A 20,165-nucleotide genomic window follows, 5' to 3' on the forward strand; every position below is an offset into this window, starting at 1 on the left:
TCACATTAAAAAAAAAAAAAAAGTCTGTGGTAATGAGAACTACCTTACTTTATAGTGTTTGTTGTGCTCAGCGTGCAACAAACGTTGAGGACCCACATTGTGATCTGTAGATACTAGATAGGAATTGCTGAATATTTGAATAGAAAATGTAGTCGAACACATAGTATTTAGAAGTATGAGAAACTGAACTGACTCTAAACAAAAGCTCTTAATTCAAATATTACAATGACAGCAGGTAGATAACAGTGATTGGCATTTCTTTCCATCAGCCCAAAAATAATGTGTTCAGACTGCTAAAGCTTGATAGATTGGCAGGTGAGATACAGCAGTTTTACTGTGTAGTAAAGTAATAGTAGAGAAATGATGATGATCTCATAAGGATGTTGGAAATAATTCTTCAAGGAGCTTATATATTTTATTGGTTTTCATATTAGATGACATGAATCATACTAAGCATAGAGACCTAGGCTCCAAAAGCGATGTCCACAAAGTTGTTATTGTAAATACTTCACAAAATTTTACTTGGGCAAGTAGCACTTCATTGTTTTAGAAGTCAAAAAGAGAAGTCAGGATTCCATCTCTTATGTTCATTAGAGTCATGTGCTTCCACTGTAATTAAGTGATGACTCAGATCAGACTGGCTGAGGTGACTGTAAACATCTCTTAAGTATTTCAAATTTTGCTGAAGAAGAAGCAAAAGTGCCATAGTAAACACTCAAAACTGAAGCAACGTGGTATTGTGATGGTATCGCATGTAAAACATCTCGAGCACTTAGAAATTATTTCCTGCTTTGCCAGAGTAATTCAAATATATGAAGTGAGGAAGAGACCTTATCTATGAGATTTGAAAGACTACATGTAATGCTGTGTTCAAGAAATATTAATAGTATTAAGCGTGCAAAATTATGCTTCTCCAGTTTCAGTATTAGCAGCTGTTCCTGGTAGTTTGAAATAAAATGCAAATTGATCATTTCATAAAATCTATTTTTTTCCTTTTACATGATGAACAAATGAAAAGGAGTTGACACAGGTACCAGTTTATTAGACTGATATTTGACCAGGTTGCATGCATTCATTTTAAAAGGTACACCAAATGGACATAAAAATTATTAACCAACCTCCTGCTCAGGTATCCGTGCTAATTTTAATGTGGGTACTCAAGGATTAGTGTTCTGTGTGGGTAAAGGGACAAAACCGTGGATTCGAAGAACAATTACATTGTTAAATTTACCCTGGAAATCATAATTCTTTTTCCAGAATACCATGACAGATTCTACAATCCTCTTGGAGGACGTACAAAAGATGAAAGACAAAGGAGAAATAGCACAGGCGTATATTGGACTGAAGGAGACAAACAGGTACAATTTCTCTTTCTTTGATTTATGATCCATTGGGGTCTGCTGTGGCACACTGCATATATAGTATTCAGTAAGCTCCATCCATGTAAGTCTGGATACCTAGAGAACACTTATGGTTGGAGTTATAATTTAATTTGATTAGTAAAATTGCTGTGTGCAATATTTGAAAGGATTAGAAAACAATGGGGAAATGCAAAGTCAAGCTTCCTGTTTTTACATCTTCTTAGCCTTTAATTGCTACCTTGCTCAGACTGGGCAGCATTCCCCATGCTGGTTTGTTACCTTTTGTCCAGTAGTGGTCACAATAGTCTGTTGCAATACATTTGTTGTAACAGCATGAAATGCTGTAACCAGTTGGGCTAACACCGAGAACTGAATTTCATCCTTAAGAAGAAGTACTCGTAAACAAGAGAAGTAATTTGCTAACTTGTTTTAAAGCATTTTTTTTTCTCTTTAGTAACTGTAATTTAGTGTGTAATGTTCTTAACATGTCATCTCATCACCATCACATATCTCTCTTGTATTTTTTTAAACACTTTTCTTGAAAGGCAATCTCCCCAGGACTATCATATGCTGAATGAGGACGGAGAACTTTGGCTGGTTTATGAAGGGTTAAAACAAGCCAACAGGTTACCAGACTTCTCAGAATGTTTTTTTTTTCTTCATTTGCATCTTCTTTTCTAGCTAACTGTACCCCTTGCTATGGGTTTGCTTTAGCTACAGTATTTCTATTGCTTTAACAGAAAAAAATTAATCACAAATATTATACAAATTGAAGTTTCCTCAAACTTAGTCCCCAAACCTTTTGACTTGTGAAGTTTTATCATTTAAAAAGTTAAGATGGCGCAACAATTCAAACATAATTAATAAGGATACTTGCACAAAACTAGACTAGAATACCAGAAGCTCCACAACTGGAAAAGATTTGTAGCCGTGTATTACTTGTCTGCCTTTACACTGAGTATCAAAATTAATGTCCCTTACAGTTTTTCAGCCTAAAGCACCACAATCATTTTAGTAACTATAAAACTATTGTTTTCTTCTATTCTTCTCCCACTTCTCTCCGTGCCAGATTGAGAATGCAAGACACCAAATAACCAACATACAAAAGTAATCTTTAGTTCATCGTGGCACTGCTCAAGCCGCAGCGCAATCACTGCAGCCTGTGCACAAACTGCATGCTGGCCATGTTGTGGGCGAGATTTACCTTGTTAGAAAATGCGGTTCTGGCTCTAGGAGCATGTCTGTGTCCCATATCCATACACGTGTCCCAGAGTTCCAAAATGGTTCCTAGCCCTGCACTGGCAACTAATTCAGTAAATCAGCAGTGCTGATCTTCAGTACACACATTCGTTAGCAGTAACTACAGAAGGAGGTATTTTGCAACGAATGCTACTAACTAAAGTCTTTCCTTTTCTTGTGCTAACAAATTCTACACCTAATATTGTTCTGTAAGCTTGCAAAAATCTTACTTAGAGCAAGGGTTCTGCAGAGCAGGATGTGAGAGTGTTTGCTCTGCGCCTCGTGTTTCTTGTCCTAGCACTGTAGAGACAAGAAGCTTTATATTAAATAGCAGAGCAACGCGGGTAAATGACTGTTTGCCCCTGCGTGCTTGATCAGTCTAGTTACTAATAAATGTGCCTGCCTTATGCATATTTAAACCCTGAAAGATTGTCTAATTGAACACTAGTGGTCAATAGTAATATCACTTCCTCTGTGTGTGTATGTACGAAGTGATGAGTCAGAGCACCTGGACGGTGCCTTGCAAGCAGGAGTAGGTCCCCACAGCGCTGCTTGGAAGGAGGCTGATACACGTCATCCTCATTTCACACAAGAAGAGTTTGAGACGTGATGTGCCCAAGGGGGAAAGAGTGAGTCAGTGGTGAGAATAACGTAGAGCTCCCGGATCCCAATCTTCAGTTTGGTTCTGTTAACGTTCATGTGCTCCTGACAACCCTCTGCACAATGTTGGTTTTAATGTAAAAAGAAAGATTAATGTGCATTTGCACTAAATGGTTTCTGAACAGAGTTAAAAGATTTTCCTTTGTTAGTATTGCAGGGTCCTAGCTTCAGCAAAGACGTGTCTGCTTCGTCGTGCACGGTTTGTTTGATTTGATTCGAGGTAAAATAAAACCTCTTTAAAGCCCCTTTAAAAGCAGTGACAGTCCGTAAAGATTTAGCATTACCTTTATTGTCCTGTGTTCTCAGTGGCATCATACACAGTATACGTTCAATCACAAAGGAAATGCAAAGCAGTGTCACAATTAGTTTCTCTCCACTTTTTGATCATGCAATGTTAATTTAATTAGAAGGCATACTGAAGGGTTTAAAGAGTACTCTGCCTTTTTCATTTTCCTTTGCAAGCCATGGCTAATTGTTCCTGAGCAGCAGCTAAAGCTTTACACTCCCTCTGAGAACTGGGGATGTAACTTTCTGAGTGTGTTCACGCAACTGTTGCTCAACTTCTTTAGGCTGCTGGAGTCTCAGCTTCAGTCACAGAAGAAGAGCCACGAGAACGAACTGGAGTCGCTGCGAGGTGAGATCCAAAGTCTGAAGGAAGAAAACAATCGCCAGCAGCAGCTCCTAGCGCAGAATCTGCAGCTGCCTCCAGAGGCCCGCATTGAAGCCAGTCTGCAACATGAGATAACCCGGCTGACTAATGAGAACTTGGTAAGGGAGACGGTGCTGCAGGAGCAGGCTAGGGGACTTACAGGCTGGCTGTGCCTGTAAGCTCCCATCAGCTCTTAGATGGCAACCTCCTGCAAAAAAGTGCATGGGTGCTGTGGTGTTTCTATAGATAAGCTAATGGGAGAGAGAGGCTTATCATTGCTGATGAGGTAAGGATGTTTCAGGGAATTTGTTTGAAGTTTGTGGCATGGAGAAAGCTCGTGGATCCCGGCTTTCGACTGATGAGGTTAATCATCACTGAATAGCATATTAATATCCAGGAAAATCATAAAAAATGTTAGTGCCAAGTAGTGATGTTTCCTCTGAAATGTATTAGTTTATTTTGTTAAAAAACTCTGCTGTAGTTCTTAATGTCACTTTTCTTTCCCTCCTCCCTGCCTGAAGCTACAGAGATAATCCACTGTGTTACGAGCTCCAGCTATTCAGTATGCTCTCGAGAAAGAAATAGTTCCAGAAAAAGAAACTTGGTTAGAAGTCATGTAACTAGTAATTGGTATTCCTTGTTTACTGCACAACATTTTCAAATGAAGGAAAGATCGGGTGAAACCCCTTCCCTTTCCCCACAAAGAAGTATGTTCATCATTTGCAGGCTAGTTCATTTCTAGGGAAATTTTCCGGAGAGGCCTGTCTTGGAATATCATTGGCTTATCAGTGTTAACTGGTAAAGGGAACCATGCTACTTCACGAAGGAAAATTCTAGTGAGTGCCATTGCTTCCTCTAAACAAGCCAAGGTGTAGTCTTTCCTGCATGTAACAAAAGTTATCATTGTTGGGCTCTTGTCTTGGTACCAAAGGTTTTGAGGAAAGCATCAGGTAACTCAGGTAATAGATGTTGGCAAACTGATTGAAAATATAAGTTTGCCTCAGCAGCAGCTGTCTCCCACTGCCAAAGGTAAATGGTGAATGTTTCCGTCTCTGACAGCTACCTCCTGCTGCTTAGTCATACGATTTTTAGCCTTTTTTCCTCCAGAGACCTACTCATCACATTCTGTGTTCCCAAGACAACACACAGTCATGTAATTACATCCCAGAGGAGTTCTCTTTATTCTCAAATATAGAGAATGAAATTTTACTTGTTAAATATAGACTCATTCCTTACTATTTCACTTCTGATGTTTTGAGTATTGCAAGTCTGCTCCAAGTTGGGTATATGCTCCTTTTCCCCTCCTTGCCCTAGAGTGGAAATAATTTACAGGCTTTCCAGCTGTGATATTAGAATTGCAGTATTCACTGCAATCTCATCTTAATTAGCAAAAGAAAAGGTCTTGTCCAGGTTCTCACGAAGGTTATATTCTGAGCTCTCACAGTATTAGTATTGCCTATTTTTAAAAGATCTGACTGTTCAGCAAGTCATCTACATCAGCTTCTCTCTGGGAGAGGCTACCGTGAACACCACAGCTAAGGACTAGGCTACCTAAAAGCTAGAGGTTCTTGATCTTGTTATAATCTGATTTAATTTATATAGTGTTTACTGAAATATCAGACTCTCAAAGGGAGGGGGAAAAAAATCCTGTACCTATTTTTACAGTTTTATGAGGAGTTGTATGCAGATGATCCCAAGAAGTATCAATCGTACCGGATTTCACTTTACAAACGGATGATTGTATGTAGATCATGTGAATCCTGTTTCTCTGTTGTCTCTTCGCTATTTCTGGAGCACTAATTGAAAAGCAGGCTGCCGCCCTTTCTCCCTTTCAAAGGAAATCCCCTGCAGAGAGCTTCATGATGCCAATTACTTCCCTCACTGCTTTTTTGTTAGTCTTAGTGTCCTCTGTGTAATCTGTGTCTCTTTTTGATGCACAGTTTTGTTACTAATACAAGTCTTGCACTGTGAGCAAAGCAGTTTCTTTTTGTATACTACTCGATACTGCCCTGAAAAAGAGGTATACGATGCAAAAGATGGTCAATTTTCAGAACCACTCTTTGCTTTAAAACTTTGATATATTTAAATTCAGTTCAGCAAAGTAGAGACCTGACCACACAGATACTTTTTGAGGCGAATAATGCCTGCAGTCCCATCACAACCTGAGTTTGTTCATAGATCTCTTTACAGTGCTGATCTGGAATGAATAAATCTATCAGAATCAAAATATATAACCTTTTAATATTTTTCAAAAATGCAATATATGAAGGATAAAATTGGAAATAATATTTCCATAATAATCAAAGGTAGCACCATATGTAAACTTGAAAGAATATAATTTATGAGATTCTAAAGCTTAATGAGATGTGAAATCTCACCATAGATAGAACTTTATTCCTCCTCACATGTGTGTTGTTCAGAAATCATACCACTTCACTGATAAATTTGAAACAGTCTGTTGAACTTACATGTATTTTTTTATTAATTTCAGAGAAATTGTTACATCTGACAATTAAGTATATCATGTCATTAACAGGGTTTCTGCTGTAAGATTGAGCACTGCTTTGATTGTGAAGCATGGCCTTGATTCTGTTCTTTCAGCAGGCCTAGTATCTTAGTACTCAAGTGTATTACATGAGGTTGTAAACCCTTTAGTACGTGATTAGGAACAATCTGTGCCTAATTCTAAGTTGTTGCCCATGCTGCACTAATGTTTTTCAGTACTTTAGGAGAGGTGTAGTTTCCCAGATGATGCTTTTGATGCAGGGAGCTCATGGTCCCTTATGTCCTTACCTGTGCCATGAAGAATCACCCTTGTGAAAGAGCATTTTTCTTCTAAGCTGCTTTACAGCTCTTAAACTGGAATGGCTTTCAGGTTTTTTGAGCTTGAGGTTTTGCTTCCTTTAGAAAGACTTCCCCTGGTTTACTTACATAATTATTTTATGAATGCACTACCATAGGTCACAGAATTGTTCAGATAGATTTCTGGGGAGTATTCCTTTGAAAGAAAAATACAAGTTTCTTGCAAGAGCAGGACTTTTGGGTGCTAGGTGTTGTTCAGGTACAGAATTAAAAGAGGTAAGGTGTAAGGAGATGTGATGACAGCAAGCAATAGAGAAATGGGAGAGCTTCACAAGGAATGTCGTATATTTGGATGTTTGATTTTGGTAAATTTGAGTGCAAGTTGTGGTCTTTCTACAGATATCTCTCTTACCATCTTATAAAAAGGATAGGTTGGAATAATGAGTCAGTCCTGAAGGCATGAATAAATGATGCAGAAATACAGGCTAGCTGTTAAATAATAATTATTTCCATGAGGCATTTGGAAGAGCAAGGAGGAAGCATTAGGGAGATGTGTTTGCAGCAAAATGTCTTCTGCCATAAGAACTGACCTAGTTCTGAGTGTCTGCAGAATATACCTGCCTAAGAGCTTTGCCTTTGTCGTGCTGCACATAACTTAATAATATTTGCAATATTTGGCTTGTCTTGTAGGCAGCGTACCAGCTTGCAAACCTCAGCCAGAGGATGGCACCACTGTTCAGCTTTCCTCACTGCCTTGCAATTCTAACAGCACTGATTTTGTCTCTCTCACCATTATGGGATTTTTCTCATATCTTACTCTTTCTCTCATTTTAATTTACAGGATTTAATGGAGCAGCTTGAAAAGCAAGACAAAACTGTTCGCAAGTTAAAGAAACAGTTGAAAGTATTTGCTAAGAAGATCGGTGAACTTGAAGGTACTTTTATGTTTTGAGAGAAAGATTTTGGTTTACTTCTTGTGATCCCTTTTTCATATCTATCCGTTTTAGCAGTTGGGAGTGCATGAGGTCTTCAGTAGCGTTAGCCTCTGTTAAATGATTCCAGAAACAGGAGATATGCTCAGAGCTCTGTGTGTTCCTTCATAAACCTTTAGAAGATTTGTCACATTTTGAAGTGATGAGTAGAGCAGAGTGATGTTTCTGTGAAGACAGAAAACATTTGAACATAAAGGAATGTTACCTGGGCTGTTTGTGTACTGAAAGACAGTATCTGTTTTTGTCAAGACAAAAGCAATACTAAATATGAACCAGGCAGAAATAATTTACCCAGTTTTCCTTTGAATTTGAATTTCTCTATCACTGGAGCCAAGAATGCTGAGGCTGTCTTTCTCTGCTTGAGGTTTCCTTTTGGAGCTGCTGGCCAAACCTGAATATGAGAATGCTGAGATACGGACTAAGCTAATTTTATTTTTATGACCATCAGTATGAATTTTCTTAGGATCTTAGGACTGGTGAACTGAGAGCTTATTATGTCTCTGCATAAGTAAAGTAATTTTAATTGCTAAAAGCAGTTAGTAATGTTATTAAGTTGAAGTATGTATTTGTTTTTTAAATAATCCTGGTCCTAATCTTTCAGAAGTTTTTTATGGTCTTCTGCTTTTTCCAGAAGCAAGCTTACTGCCTAATGAGTTGTTTTATTGAGTACTGAGTTTGAAATCAGTGACTGTGTAGCTGTGTTTCAGTGTTTGAAAAGAACAGGGATATGAAGTTAAACCTGGATTAACAGGAGTATATTATCCTTTAGTTAGTGGGAGCTCTTCTTGAGCTCCAGTTTGGATTTCTGCATTTTCTATCCCATTTGACAGGTGCACACGTTTAGCACACTTGCAGGATGTGCAGTAGTTTGTAATTGCGTGCAGCTGGGAGGGCTGTGGGAACAGGATGTAACTTTCATGGGATGAAGCTGAGTTCTGCTTTTCGAAAACAAACATGCAACCTAATCAGGTGGAGTGTAGGTGTTGAATGTGATACTGTGAGGCACTGTATGCAACAAGGTGGATATTTCATACATCCTTTTGAAAGGTTACTCTACGTTTGTTTTTAAAAAAATCTTTTGATATTGTTTGGTTACTGCTGTGGACAAGACCGCAGTAGTATTCATACACAATACAGAGTGGGCGAATGTTTCTGAAAACATAGTTTTGTCTGTGTTTATTCCCCATTTTACTTAGAAAGGTGTAGTTGGTCTGGCTGGGATGGAGTTGACTTGCTTCATACAGCCTGTGTGATGCTGTATTTTGGATTTGTGGCTAAAAACAGTGTTGGTGACACACCAGTGTTTTGGCTGTTGCTGAGCAGAGCTTGCACAGTGTCAAGGTTTTCTCTTTCTTCCCACTCTGCCCTCTCAATAAGCTGAGTGGTGGGAGGGCACACAAGCCCACAGCCAGGACAGCTGACCCAGACTGGCCAAAGGAATAGTCCATATTCCACAGCACCTAATGTCAGGAGCAGAAGAGGGGTTTTTTTAGAGGCTGGCTGGGTGTTGGTCCCGCTGTGCAGGGTTGTGAGTGATTGCCTTTGCTTTGCTTCCCCTCACCTTGTCCTGCTCCTTCCTTCTCATATTAAACTGTCTTTATCTCAACCCATAAGTTGTTGCACATTTGCTCGTAATGTTCTCTACCCTGTCCTGCTGGAGCCAGTGTTGTACGTGCTTGGTTGCTGGTTGAGGTAAACCTACCACAACAGGCAACAAACATCAGGCATGAACAATACAGGCATCTTGCAGAACAATTAACAGTGACCTTTGCAGTATTAATGTGGGATTAAGTAATTAACGGCTATCACTTTGCCTTTATGCTTTTCTGTGATAAAATCCAGAAAATCAGCAGTAGATTTGTATTAATGGATGCTATTCGCACACTTGAACCCATCTTCAAAGGAAGAATGCCACCCCAAGATACATTTATCAACAGTCTTTTTTTTATTCGGAGTTTTGTTGTTAAGTTTTATCCTGAACCAAAGAAAATCTTTCTTACTTTTATATGCTGGTGTTCTTCCTTAGAAATGTCATATTTTCCTCTGGTATGCATTGGTTTCACTGAAAAATATATAGTTCCTTCTCATTTCCCTTCTGAAGTGGGCCAGATGGAGAACATATCACCTGGACAAATCATTGATGAACCTATTCGTCCAGTTAACATTCCACGGAAAGAAAAGGACTTCCAAGGGATGTTAGAATATAAGAAGGAGGATGAACAAAAACTTGTCAAGAATCTTATTTTAGGTAAGCATCTTTCTCATTTGTAGCCTACTCTGCTCCCAGACACTCTGAAAAATGAATGATAAGAACACAGAATTTGCATTATGAAATTAATAGCTTATTTTGGTTTTGACAGTGTTCAGTTTATCCTAAATGTCTATTGTAATCTAATCATCCTTCCTGATGAGTATAGTACGTATTAATGTGTCTGCATATTTTTTAGCAGGCAGTTACGTTTTTTTATTCTGTTCTGATATTTTGCCAAGGAAGTGGCTCTTCTTAGTTTTGTTCTTAGTTTTCACTGGCCATATCTAGATATGTACATACTATTAACTGGGGAGGTTGTGATTACCTCATATAACATCTCCCAATGACTTTATACATAACAAAATAATGTGTGCTTGTTTTTCCCAAGAGCTGAAACCACGTGGAGTAGCTGTCAACCTGATTCCAGGACTACCAGCATATATTTTATTCATGTGTGTACGCCATGCGGATTACCTTAATGATGACCAAAAAGTGCGGTCTTTGTTGACTTCCACTATCAATGGTATCAAAAAAGTGTTGAAGGTTAGCTAATTTGCTTTGTTTAGAAAAATGTTAATTTAGAATTTGCTTTTGATTTTATGTTAGAGGAGTGAGGAAAAGGCTTTCAATGAATCGTCTCTGGATTTCTGATGAGTAAACTCCTCCCACTGAAGTCACAAAAAAGTTGCCTTAACAAGCAACAAATTACATGGATAGCATTTTATCCATATAATACCACAGATGCTTTGAATTAGTGGAAAAGGAACTACCTTCTTTTTATTTTGAATACTCTTCCTTCTCTGAAGCCATGCTTACGGAGTTTTGGATGTAGTCAAAGTTTGCATAGTGAGTCTTTGTTAATCTTCTCAAGAACACCTAATCAAAATGTTTCATTTGCGGGTCTGGTTCACAGATTTCCTCATTTGCTTCACCTACAGATAATGCTGACGATAAGATGTTACTGCCTAAAGTCTTTGCAACGAGTTTAGGAGAGTTTAGGTCAGGGGTATCTTGAAGGCATTATTAAGACACAGATATGCTTTATGCTTCATGGAGTCATTTAGTTTTTAAATAAGACAGATGTGCTTAAAAGCCAAACATTTAATTAAGCTGCATGTTTTGAAAAAATGTATAGCTAACAGTCCTGCAGGAGCTCAGATGCTCATAGAAATTTTTGGATGTTTTTAAGTGAATGGAGTGCATGCTGTAGAGCCCTAGAAATTTTAATTACTCACCATATGCTAGATCCTGTGTTCTTTGGTGAGGAGGGTTTGGTTTTCTGTTTTGTTTTCCATATCAGGCTGCCAAAATGGTTACGATGTAGCTGACATTCATCAAAACTGAATTGTTTTCTGCTCTTCCTGCTGGCTCTGCATCATTCCCATCCTCCTTGTTGAGCTCTTCACAAGAGTCCTTGTGCCACAGAATGGGTGTTTTGGGAATACAGTCACAGTGCCCTGTGATTTCTGCACAGAGTGGTTAGGATGGGTCTGTAAAACACAGAAAATTCATGTTTGTGAAGGAAATCATAGTTGGAAAGTTCTTGAAAAATACTATAGAAAACAGGGAGGGTGTTTAATGGTATTTTGAAAAAAAACCACCCTTGATTTTGTAATATATTACTGAAATACACAAAGTTTTGCAAAATATCAGAGTAGCTACAAGAAACTGGATTTTAAGTGTTTAATTTTTTATGTAACATCTTATTATTTTATTCCTCCTACCAGTCTTTATTGAAATATGTTTGTTTTTATCTTTAGAAAAGAGGTGATGACTTCGAAACAGTGTCCTTCTGGCTATCTAACACCTGCCGATTTTTGCACTGTTTGAAGCAGTATAGCGGAGAAGAGGTAAGCAGTGCTCCTACTCTGGTTTCTTTTACTCTACAATACTGTTGTGAGCACTACTCTGTAACAAATTTCTATCTCAAAATCTAATCAAAGTCTCTTAAAACGGCTACACTTTTTGGAATGGTGGTAAGGACATCAGTAGAAAGCACGGGGAGAGAAGATGTGAACCAGCTTCCCTTTATTGCAGGCTGGGGGCCCAGAGGCTTAGGTGGCATTGCAATCCTGAAAGTGCCAACTCAGATTAAGTAGAAGAATCTGGCTGCTACTATTATGTTGTTTATTCATTATTGTATTCTCTGTACTTCCTGTGAAAAAGGCGTTATTAAGCCCTTTGACCATGGTATGGCAGACGAAATTACATTTGGGAGCTGTGGTATGCCTAGCTCTTTTTTCAAACTTAACTGAACTTTTGGCTCTAAATGCCCGTACTGGAGTGGGAGGGAGGTATCTCACCTGCCAGAAAGTTGGCAGAGTTTGTTCCTGGGTCAGGTGCTTGAAGTCAAGTCAAGGAAGCAGATGTTGCACAAATAGCAATTGAAAAGCAAGTCCTAGCATTATCCACAATCAGAAGAAGTTCCAAATTAAAGTTTTGAAGGGCTGTGACTATTATTTTGAAAGTATTATTTGTCAGTTGCGTGAAAAAATACTAATACTGGGTTTGTGTAATATTTTTGTATTCCATCGAAGCATTCATTTATGTTATTTTATGAATTCAGGGGTTTATGAAGCATAACACACCTCGTCAAAATGAACACTGCCTCACTAATTTTGATTTAGCTGAATACAGACAAGTACTGAGTGACTTGGCTATTCAGATCTACCAACAACTTGTTCGAGTGTTGGAAAACATTCTGCAACCAATGATCGGTAAGGCAAAGATGAATTCCTTAAATTTCACAGCGTAGTACCAAAAGGAAGATTGTGATGGTGATAATATACTCTGTCTTGCGTTTTTTCCTAACCAGCAGAGTTTCATTAGTAGTTCTTGTGGTATTCTGTTTATAGACTACAAGGGCTGCGCTGGACAGGTTGGATTAGACTGACTGTGGCTGGTTCTTCTGGCAATGAAAGAATTAATTGATATACCTTATTCATGCTTGTCATAAATCAGGCATTTACAGAAAGAAGCTGTCAGGAGAGTGTGGTACTTGTTGCCCTGTCTGTTGGGAAGTATCCCATGGAAAAATCAGATTGTAATTACGTGAGAACTCATAATTAAAATGAATATGAAGGAAAATGGTTGGTTGTTATTATGGACAGCAATCAGCAATGAAATAGCTAGCAGTGATGAAGCTCACATTCAGAAAGATTCTTTTCATTTTTCTTGGCAGACAATACTCTCACACAAATTTTCATTCTGATCACAATACTTAGAAGAATGGAACAGCTCTTTGTTTGCTGACTGCTGCTCATATGACCATGGGAGGCAGAGAAGATTTTGCTGAGCTAGAGTTAGACTTCCCTTTCAAGCACAAATGCTGGAATCTACTTTGTAAAAACCCTGTTAAGTTTAGGTTTTGCAGAACATAGTGGGGCACAGAATTGCTGGAAATCATGGTAAAGTGTGGCTGGCAGAAAGGCCAGCCTGTTCTTTCTGTGTAAATACTGGTTTGCTGTCTTCCACAATACGCTTGCATATCAGCAGTTGTCAGTCGTCGTAATAATGTTGTCAATCAAATGCAGTTTCAGGAATGCTGGAGCATGAGACTATCCAAGGTGTCTCAGGGGTGAAACCAACAGGGCTGCGGAAGAGGACATCCAGCATTGCTGATGAAGGAACCTACACCTTAGACTCCATTATTCGGCAGCTGAACTCTTTCCATTCAGTCATGTGCCAGCACGGAATGGATCCAGAGCTGATCAAGCAGGTTGTCAAGCAGATGTTCTACATCATTGGGGCTGTAACACTGAATAATCTTCTCCTGCGCAAGGACATGTGCTCATGGAGCAAAGGAATGCAAATAAGGTGGGAGAGCTCACATTATACTTTTCTTGAATGTGCTGCTAGAAATCTCAGTGAACTCTTGACACTGCTGAACATCATTTTGATGGAATTAGCAGATACATTTTGAATATTTATTTTTCCGCACACAGACAGTTGCAGATGCTGTTAACTGATTCTGTGAGGTTCAGTTAAAATGAGCTTTTTGGTTAACTTGGGCCAAATCCTACCTGGCTTTCAAGGAAGTGCAGTAGAAGCAAAAGTATTTCATCCTCAAGTAGGAATCAGAACTGTAGGTGAACTTTCAGAGAGGAAGAGCAAACATGCCTGCTGTGTTTTGTGTGTGCTGGTGGTGCAGCAGATACCTGCTGTGTTCATCCACACTGCATCCTATGGTAAAGCCAACTTATCCTGTTCGTGCATTTGGCATCAGCTGTCCAGTGCATTCTGCTGGCATATGCCAGCAAATTTAGCCAAGGCATTCCAGTCCCTCAAGTAACCTTGAAAAGCCTTGCTATACATTTGCATGGGCAAAATCTCTTTTGCCTTTCTTCATACACTCATCCCATTCTTGCAATTAATAGGAATAGAAACAAATGGGAAAAGCTAGTTAGTGGAAGCCTTCGGCCATAGTTTCTAACTGTTTTGAAAATCAAAATTTCCTGCCTTAATCAGAAGGAAACATGAAGACAAAATTACAAGAAATGACAAATGTGAAGGAAAAACACATAAGGAAACACTCAGCAAGAGAAACTGCACGTGCTTTTGATTTAGTCGTAATCAAGCATTAGTGTCTTGATACTTTTACCTCTTCGTACAGATACAATGTGAGTCAACTGGAAGAATGGCTACGTGATAAAAACTTGATGAATAGTGGGGCTAAAGAAACATTGGAACCCCTCATCCAGGCCGCACAGCTGTTGCAAGTAAAAAAGAAAACGGATGAAGATGCAGAAGCCATTTGTTCAATGTGTAATGCACTGACTACTGCCCAGGTAAGCAAACTCTCATTGTCTGTTCTGCTGTCACAGAGAAGTCCTCTGCTCTGTTGGTCCTTACAGTGGGTGCCTGCACTGCTGTCACACATGGATCAAAGATTTCTTGCTTCATTTTGCATTAGTACAGCCAAAACAGATTAAGTTGGAGGGGTAAAAAAAGGACCAGCCTTTTCTGAGGTCTGATGCTCAAAATAAGTTTTGAAAAAATGAGAGGAAGCTCAATAGATGGTGTGGTGTGTAGTACTATACCTAGTCTCTCAGTTTGTGAAAATCCTTAGAGAAAACTCTTCACTCAAAGGTGTCTCTGTACTCCAGACAGCTGTGCCTAGGATAATAGGAAATGATCTTTCTGCCGTCAGAGTTAGTATCCAGTTAAGTTAATGGACAATTCACACAGAGCTGTTGTCTCAGGGTCTGCAAACAAAAGTTTTAAGTTACTATACCCATTAGCCTCAGAAGGCTGAACCAAGAGTATCTCAGTCAACAGCTGAAAACTTCTCTTTAAGAAAGCTTAGATTTTGTACGGATAAGTTGCACTTCTTTTTAAGCCTTGCTACATTTGCATAGAGCTGGTGCAGGAATAAATGGATCCAATTACTTATCATTTGATTTTTCCATAGTTTGGTATTTTCCACACGCATGTTAGAATTTAGAGTTTCTATGTCCAAAGAACACATGTTCTGAAGGAGGCAGTCGTATTAACGCAGCATTAAGCAGATGATGGAATTCTGTATGAGTCCATAAAGCAAAAAATACTTGTAAATAATTTTCTTGTTAAAAAAACTAATTTTGAAAGTGTATTATTAGTAACCATGGATGTGTCTGTTGATTCATCAGTAAAATGAACTTAAGGATGCTTGTTCCTCTTCACAGATTGTAAAAGTTCTGAATTTGTATACTCCAGTTAATGAGTTTGAAGAAAGAGTCTTGGTATCATTTATACGAACAATACAGGTATGCCTATATCTTTTCATAAAAAAATATATTACTATTTCTAAGAACCCCTCTGATAAGCCACAATAGCTTGTGTCATGAGATACCTTCAGGAATCTGAACTAGGCTTTTAGCTGCCATTTTTTAGCAATGTTAAAAAGGTGATGTCAGCCTTAACATTTTAAGCAATCACAATTTACTGCCTCCAGACTTGCATGAGAATGTTAGTATCCCTGTCAGTATGTATGAGCTTTTTGGAAGGTGAGAGCTTTTTGTACTTGTACATCTTTGTGTATGTAAATACACTTGTATGCCAACTTTTCAAGTCGTAATATTTATATATGCAAATTACTTTTGTCAGACCTGTGTCTGCATGAGAAGTTCCAGCTGCTTTGAAACCCAAAGCCTATGTTCATTCCAAAGTTTTCCATTTAGCCCTTCCAGTTTTATATATATTGATGAAAATGAAATGTTTTGAAAACTCCAAAGAAAAGCAGCCAGTAGAGCGAAATAAAAGAAACAAAGATGATCTTTCTGGTCTGTTAGAAATTGAATTACGTTACTAGCAGGATAATATGCAAAGGGAGATTGGGAAGGCAGAACTGAGATAAAACTGTAATTCTACTTGCTGAAAAGATGCAGTTACCAGATAGTGGGTAAATTCTTCCTTTTGCAGGGAATCTAAGTATCTTCAGATTGCATTGTAAGGGGAATATTCGCAGAACCAAAAATGACGGAAGTAACTACAGTATACTGGCACAGTTGTTGCAGACGCACTGTGTCAAGTTAGCTTAGAGTGTTTGTACGTGTGTATCTGTAAGCACAGATGAAATACTTCCTCTTTGCAAGATGATTATTATCATTGAGGTGGCTAAATGCTGATGTAATCCTTCTCATCTTTGCAGATGCGTCTTCGAGACAGGAAGGACTCTCCCCAGTTGCTCATGGATGCTAAACACATCTTTCCTGTTACTTTTCCATTTAATCCATCCTCTCTGGCATTAGAAACCATTCAGATCCCAGCCAGCTTGGGCCTAGGCTTCATATCACGTGTCTGATCCCAATGTACCGTCAGTGTTAGATGGAGAATCAGTTGCCCGATATCCTGATATCTTTACCCATTAAAACATAGTGAGCCACTGAAAACACGTTTTCTGAACAGTCTACATATGCCCAGATCGATAGTAAAAGTAGGTGGAAAACTACATAACAGCACCAGAAATGGAAGGCTAATAGAAAGATGTGCATTTGTGTTCAGTCATTGCATTTATGAGGACGTCATTGATTCATACATTTCCAGAATATGGAAATCAGGCTTGGACAAATATTGTGTCTTCAGCTGTCTAGAGACATTTTTAGTTCTTTAGTAACATATTTAAATAGTGTAAATTAAACTCCATATGTAATCTTCTCATAGGCAGGGACCAACAGGGACAGTCACAGTCCTGAATGTGGAAGACTTGAAAGTTAGGCATTTTGTAGTAGAATACACAGTCACTTGAGAGCCTGTTACATTTAATTTGTAAAAACTGGAATGAAGAAACACAAACTGGCAATATATAAAATTATTTCTTAAACCACTTCCGTATTTATGTCAGTTTGACATAAATTCTAGTGATAAGTCGTATAGCTCACTATATACTATAACTTAGGTGTTCATTTGTTAGTACTGTGGTTTACCAAGCATATGGAATCGCTGCTGCATATTGTGTTCTTTTAACTGTATGACAGTATCATACTAAGCACTAAAAGTAAGGCATTTTGGTTTTTGTTGTCAACCTTATTTACAGTCCGATGCAATCTGTTATTTTAACTGGATTTTTGCAAATGGTATAACACCTGTAGAGGAAAATGGTAACTAAGCACAAGTAGCACACTGGAAATTACACGTTTAGTTATTTTTAAAAGTAGTTAGCTAAAAATACAGAATCTTGAAGCAAGTTATCATAAGTCAATAAAGATTTTAGTATTTATTTAAATTTTGTAGTCTGTCTAATGTTCTTCTTTGTTTGCAGACCCCAGAGATGACAGTGTGTATTTTAAGTATAATCTCTTCTGTTTTGATGCCACTTTAAAAAAAGAAAATTCGTATTCTCTCATATTGGAATTTGAGAGGAAAAACTTTGACAGAAAATTTCTGCAGTAGCCCAAGGCTCTCGTTCTTTGAAAGGTTGATTAACAAGAACGTTAAGTAGGTTTTGACTATGATGCTGTCATTTGACTATGATTCATTCTGATTTAATGGTTGGAGATCCAGAGTGCGTAATGAGAAGCTGAGTTATTTTGGATATTGCACATCTTACTGGAAAGATTCTTCTGTCTCACACATCTGGGATCTGCTATATAGAATTCACATTTCACAATGTGCAATGTAAGCGCAGAAGCCTTGCTTAAGGTTCCAATTCTGAACTTTTTAAAACAGGTAGTTTGTGGTGTATGGCTCAAGTATACTTGTAAAAAAAAAGCCACACACATTGCTCAATTGCATAGTGCAATATTTTTTATGCATTGTAATAATTAGCAACTTAGTGTTAACGTTAATTCCTTTTAAAATATTGAGAAATAATCTAGAGGTACACTATTAGACTATTTGGTACTAATCTGTTCACCTGCAAACCCACAAAAAAAAATAATTTGTTAAGCAGACTGAAACATATCAGTTATGTTTTACTTGAGAGGTAGACATGATCTTTGTATGGTTGCTAACATGGGTAGTAAAAACAACCTAAACTTTTGTCAATGTCATTTTAAGATGCTCATGTCATCTTATTTTCAAATGTATATGCCGCATATTATGTTTGATGGATCATGCCAGTACTTCCAGGAACGTAATACTGCATTGTGTAAATGTTTTGGATGATCTTTGCTAAATGATTTAATTTGTTTTCCTGTGCATGGTATACCAAACGCTCTTTTTTTCAGATGTTACTTGATTTCTGAAACTACAGCTGCTGTTAAGTGGCTCCAAATAAGGTATAATGTAGTTTTCAGACTCTTAGGGGTACTGTACTTGTGAGAATGTAATGGGGAAGCCTTCACATCCAGTAACAAGATTAGGAAAGAAAATACATGAGAACATGCTGACCTACAGGTTTTTTTCTCCTATTGAAAAACAAACAATTGGCGTTACAGTATGTTCATACTGTAGATCAGGAAATGTATCCACTACTTAAGCATTAGTGTTTAAAATGTATGCCTAAATGTATTTTTCTTTATTTTTAAAGTTTGTTTACCTGTAAAAAGCCTTATTGTATCTTGTTTCCTTAAAAAAGTAGTATTTAGTAATTTATAGGTATTATCCTTAAACTCAGTGGTTTGACTGGTATTACTTTTATATCACATTAAAAGTATATGCTGCTTGACATGTTTTAAAGGAAACTATTTTTAAGTTGGAATAGATGTGTAGTTGCTAATTCATCTAACATTTTACATGGCAGTATTTTACGTGCACTTTTCAGAAGTAAAATTTTAGTGTCAGTGTGTAATATATCTTTCACCTTAGGACTAATATCTCTTTAACCATGGAATATTATGCAGAATTATTTCAACAACTTTTTTTTTTTTTCCTTTGAATCATTGTTATGCTCTTTTAATGTGGACATATCTTTTATATTTTAATTTATTATCTATTGATATGATAGATTTTATCAGATGCTGGAAAAATACTTGTCGATGACCCCTTAGAATTACATACAGTTATTCTAGAGATTTTGCACAATAATTACCTCATTCAGTTTGGTGTATTTTTATTCCAGTGATCATTTTATTCTGATGTTTAGGACGCAGTCTTCTATCCAAATTTTGAAAAATTGCTTCTCAGACTTCAGTTTGGGATGGAACGTGAAAGTGCTTAAATCCGTTAAATGTGATTAATCTATTCTGCCTATCACAGGAAAAAAAATAGGATCAACTTCAGTGTTGAAAAGTAGCTGATATCCAATAACATTTGTTCCCAACTTGGAAACACCAGCATTTGCAGTTTGAAGGTCTGTGTAATTTGTGATTTAAACTGAATACATTTCAAATACCGTACAAAAACTATGAGTAAACACTTGGTTTTTTAAAGATGCTGATACTTAATGTGATAAATAAAAGCCTTTAAACATAGGTTTTCACTCGATGCCACTACAGTACATAGATGAAAACCAAAACATTGTCAGAATGACCTGAGCTCTGATCTGTTGTAGTGTCTGATGTTGTAATTAGTAAATGTATGCATCATAAAAACTGTAGCCTAATAGCTATCACTGGAAAATGTCCGAATAAAAATACGACTGTAAGATTTGCTCCAGACTTTTTTGTTTGCTGGGATGGTTGGTTGGCTGTTCATGAACTGCGTGCTGATACAGGCCCCGGGGATCGGGCGGGATCCCTCTGCCCTGGTGGCAGGCAGCATGGTGACTGCCGAGGGAGCTGGTGGAATCTGAGGGCTGTGTAAACACACACCCAGGTGTAAACCCTGCGCCGTGACCACTCACCATATGTGAC

General features: G+C 37.9%; 1 protein-coding gene across 9 annotated transcripts in view; it reads left to right on the forward strand.

Moving 5' to 3' along the window:
• The window catches only part of MYO5A (myosin VA), a 103,189-nt gene extending 83,232 nt beyond the window's left edge, over positions 1 to 19,957 (forward strand). For 3 of the 9 annotated variants that reach the window (XM_055809181.1, XM_055809184.1, XM_055809220.1), the window contains 13 exons: positions 1,258 to 1,358; positions 1,907 to 1,987; positions 3,830 to 4,028; positions 5,575 to 5,649; positions 7,553 to 7,646; positions 9,805 to 9,951; positions 10,343 to 10,497; positions 11,715 to 11,804; positions 12,521 to 12,671; positions 13,488 to 13,770; positions 14,567 to 14,741; positions 15,618 to 15,698; positions 16,583 to 19,957. In XM_055809181.1, coding sequence (XP_055665156.1) covers positions 1,258 to 1,358; positions 1,907 to 1,987; positions 3,830 to 4,028; positions 5,575 to 5,649; positions 7,553 to 7,646; positions 9,805 to 9,951; positions 10,343 to 10,497; positions 11,715 to 11,804; positions 12,521 to 12,671; positions 13,488 to 13,770; positions 14,567 to 14,741; positions 15,618 to 15,698; positions 16,583 to 16,735 — 1,785 coding nt within the window. In that variant the 3' untranslated portion in view covers positions 16,736 to 19,957. The remainder of the gene's footprint in view (positions 1 to 1,257; positions 1,359 to 1,906; positions 1,988 to 3,829; positions 4,029 to 5,574; positions 5,650 to 7,552; positions 7,647 to 9,804; positions 9,952 to 10,342; positions 10,498 to 11,714; positions 11,805 to 12,520; positions 12,672 to 13,487; positions 13,771 to 14,566; positions 14,742 to 15,617; positions 15,699 to 16,582) is intronic. The other 6 variants (XM_055809187.1, XM_055809190.1, XM_055809196.1 and 3 more) reach the window with 3 other exon arrangements.
• Positions 19,958 to 20,165: the final 208 nt, after the last annotated feature.

The sequence above is a fragment of the Falco peregrinus genome, chromosome 1, assembly GCF_023634155.1.
Source record: "Falco peregrinus isolate bFalPer1 chromosome 1, bFalPer1.pri, whole genome shotgun sequence".
Taxonomy (NCBI): Eukaryota; Metazoa; Chordata; class Aves; order Falconiformes; family Falconidae; genus Falco; species Falco peregrinus.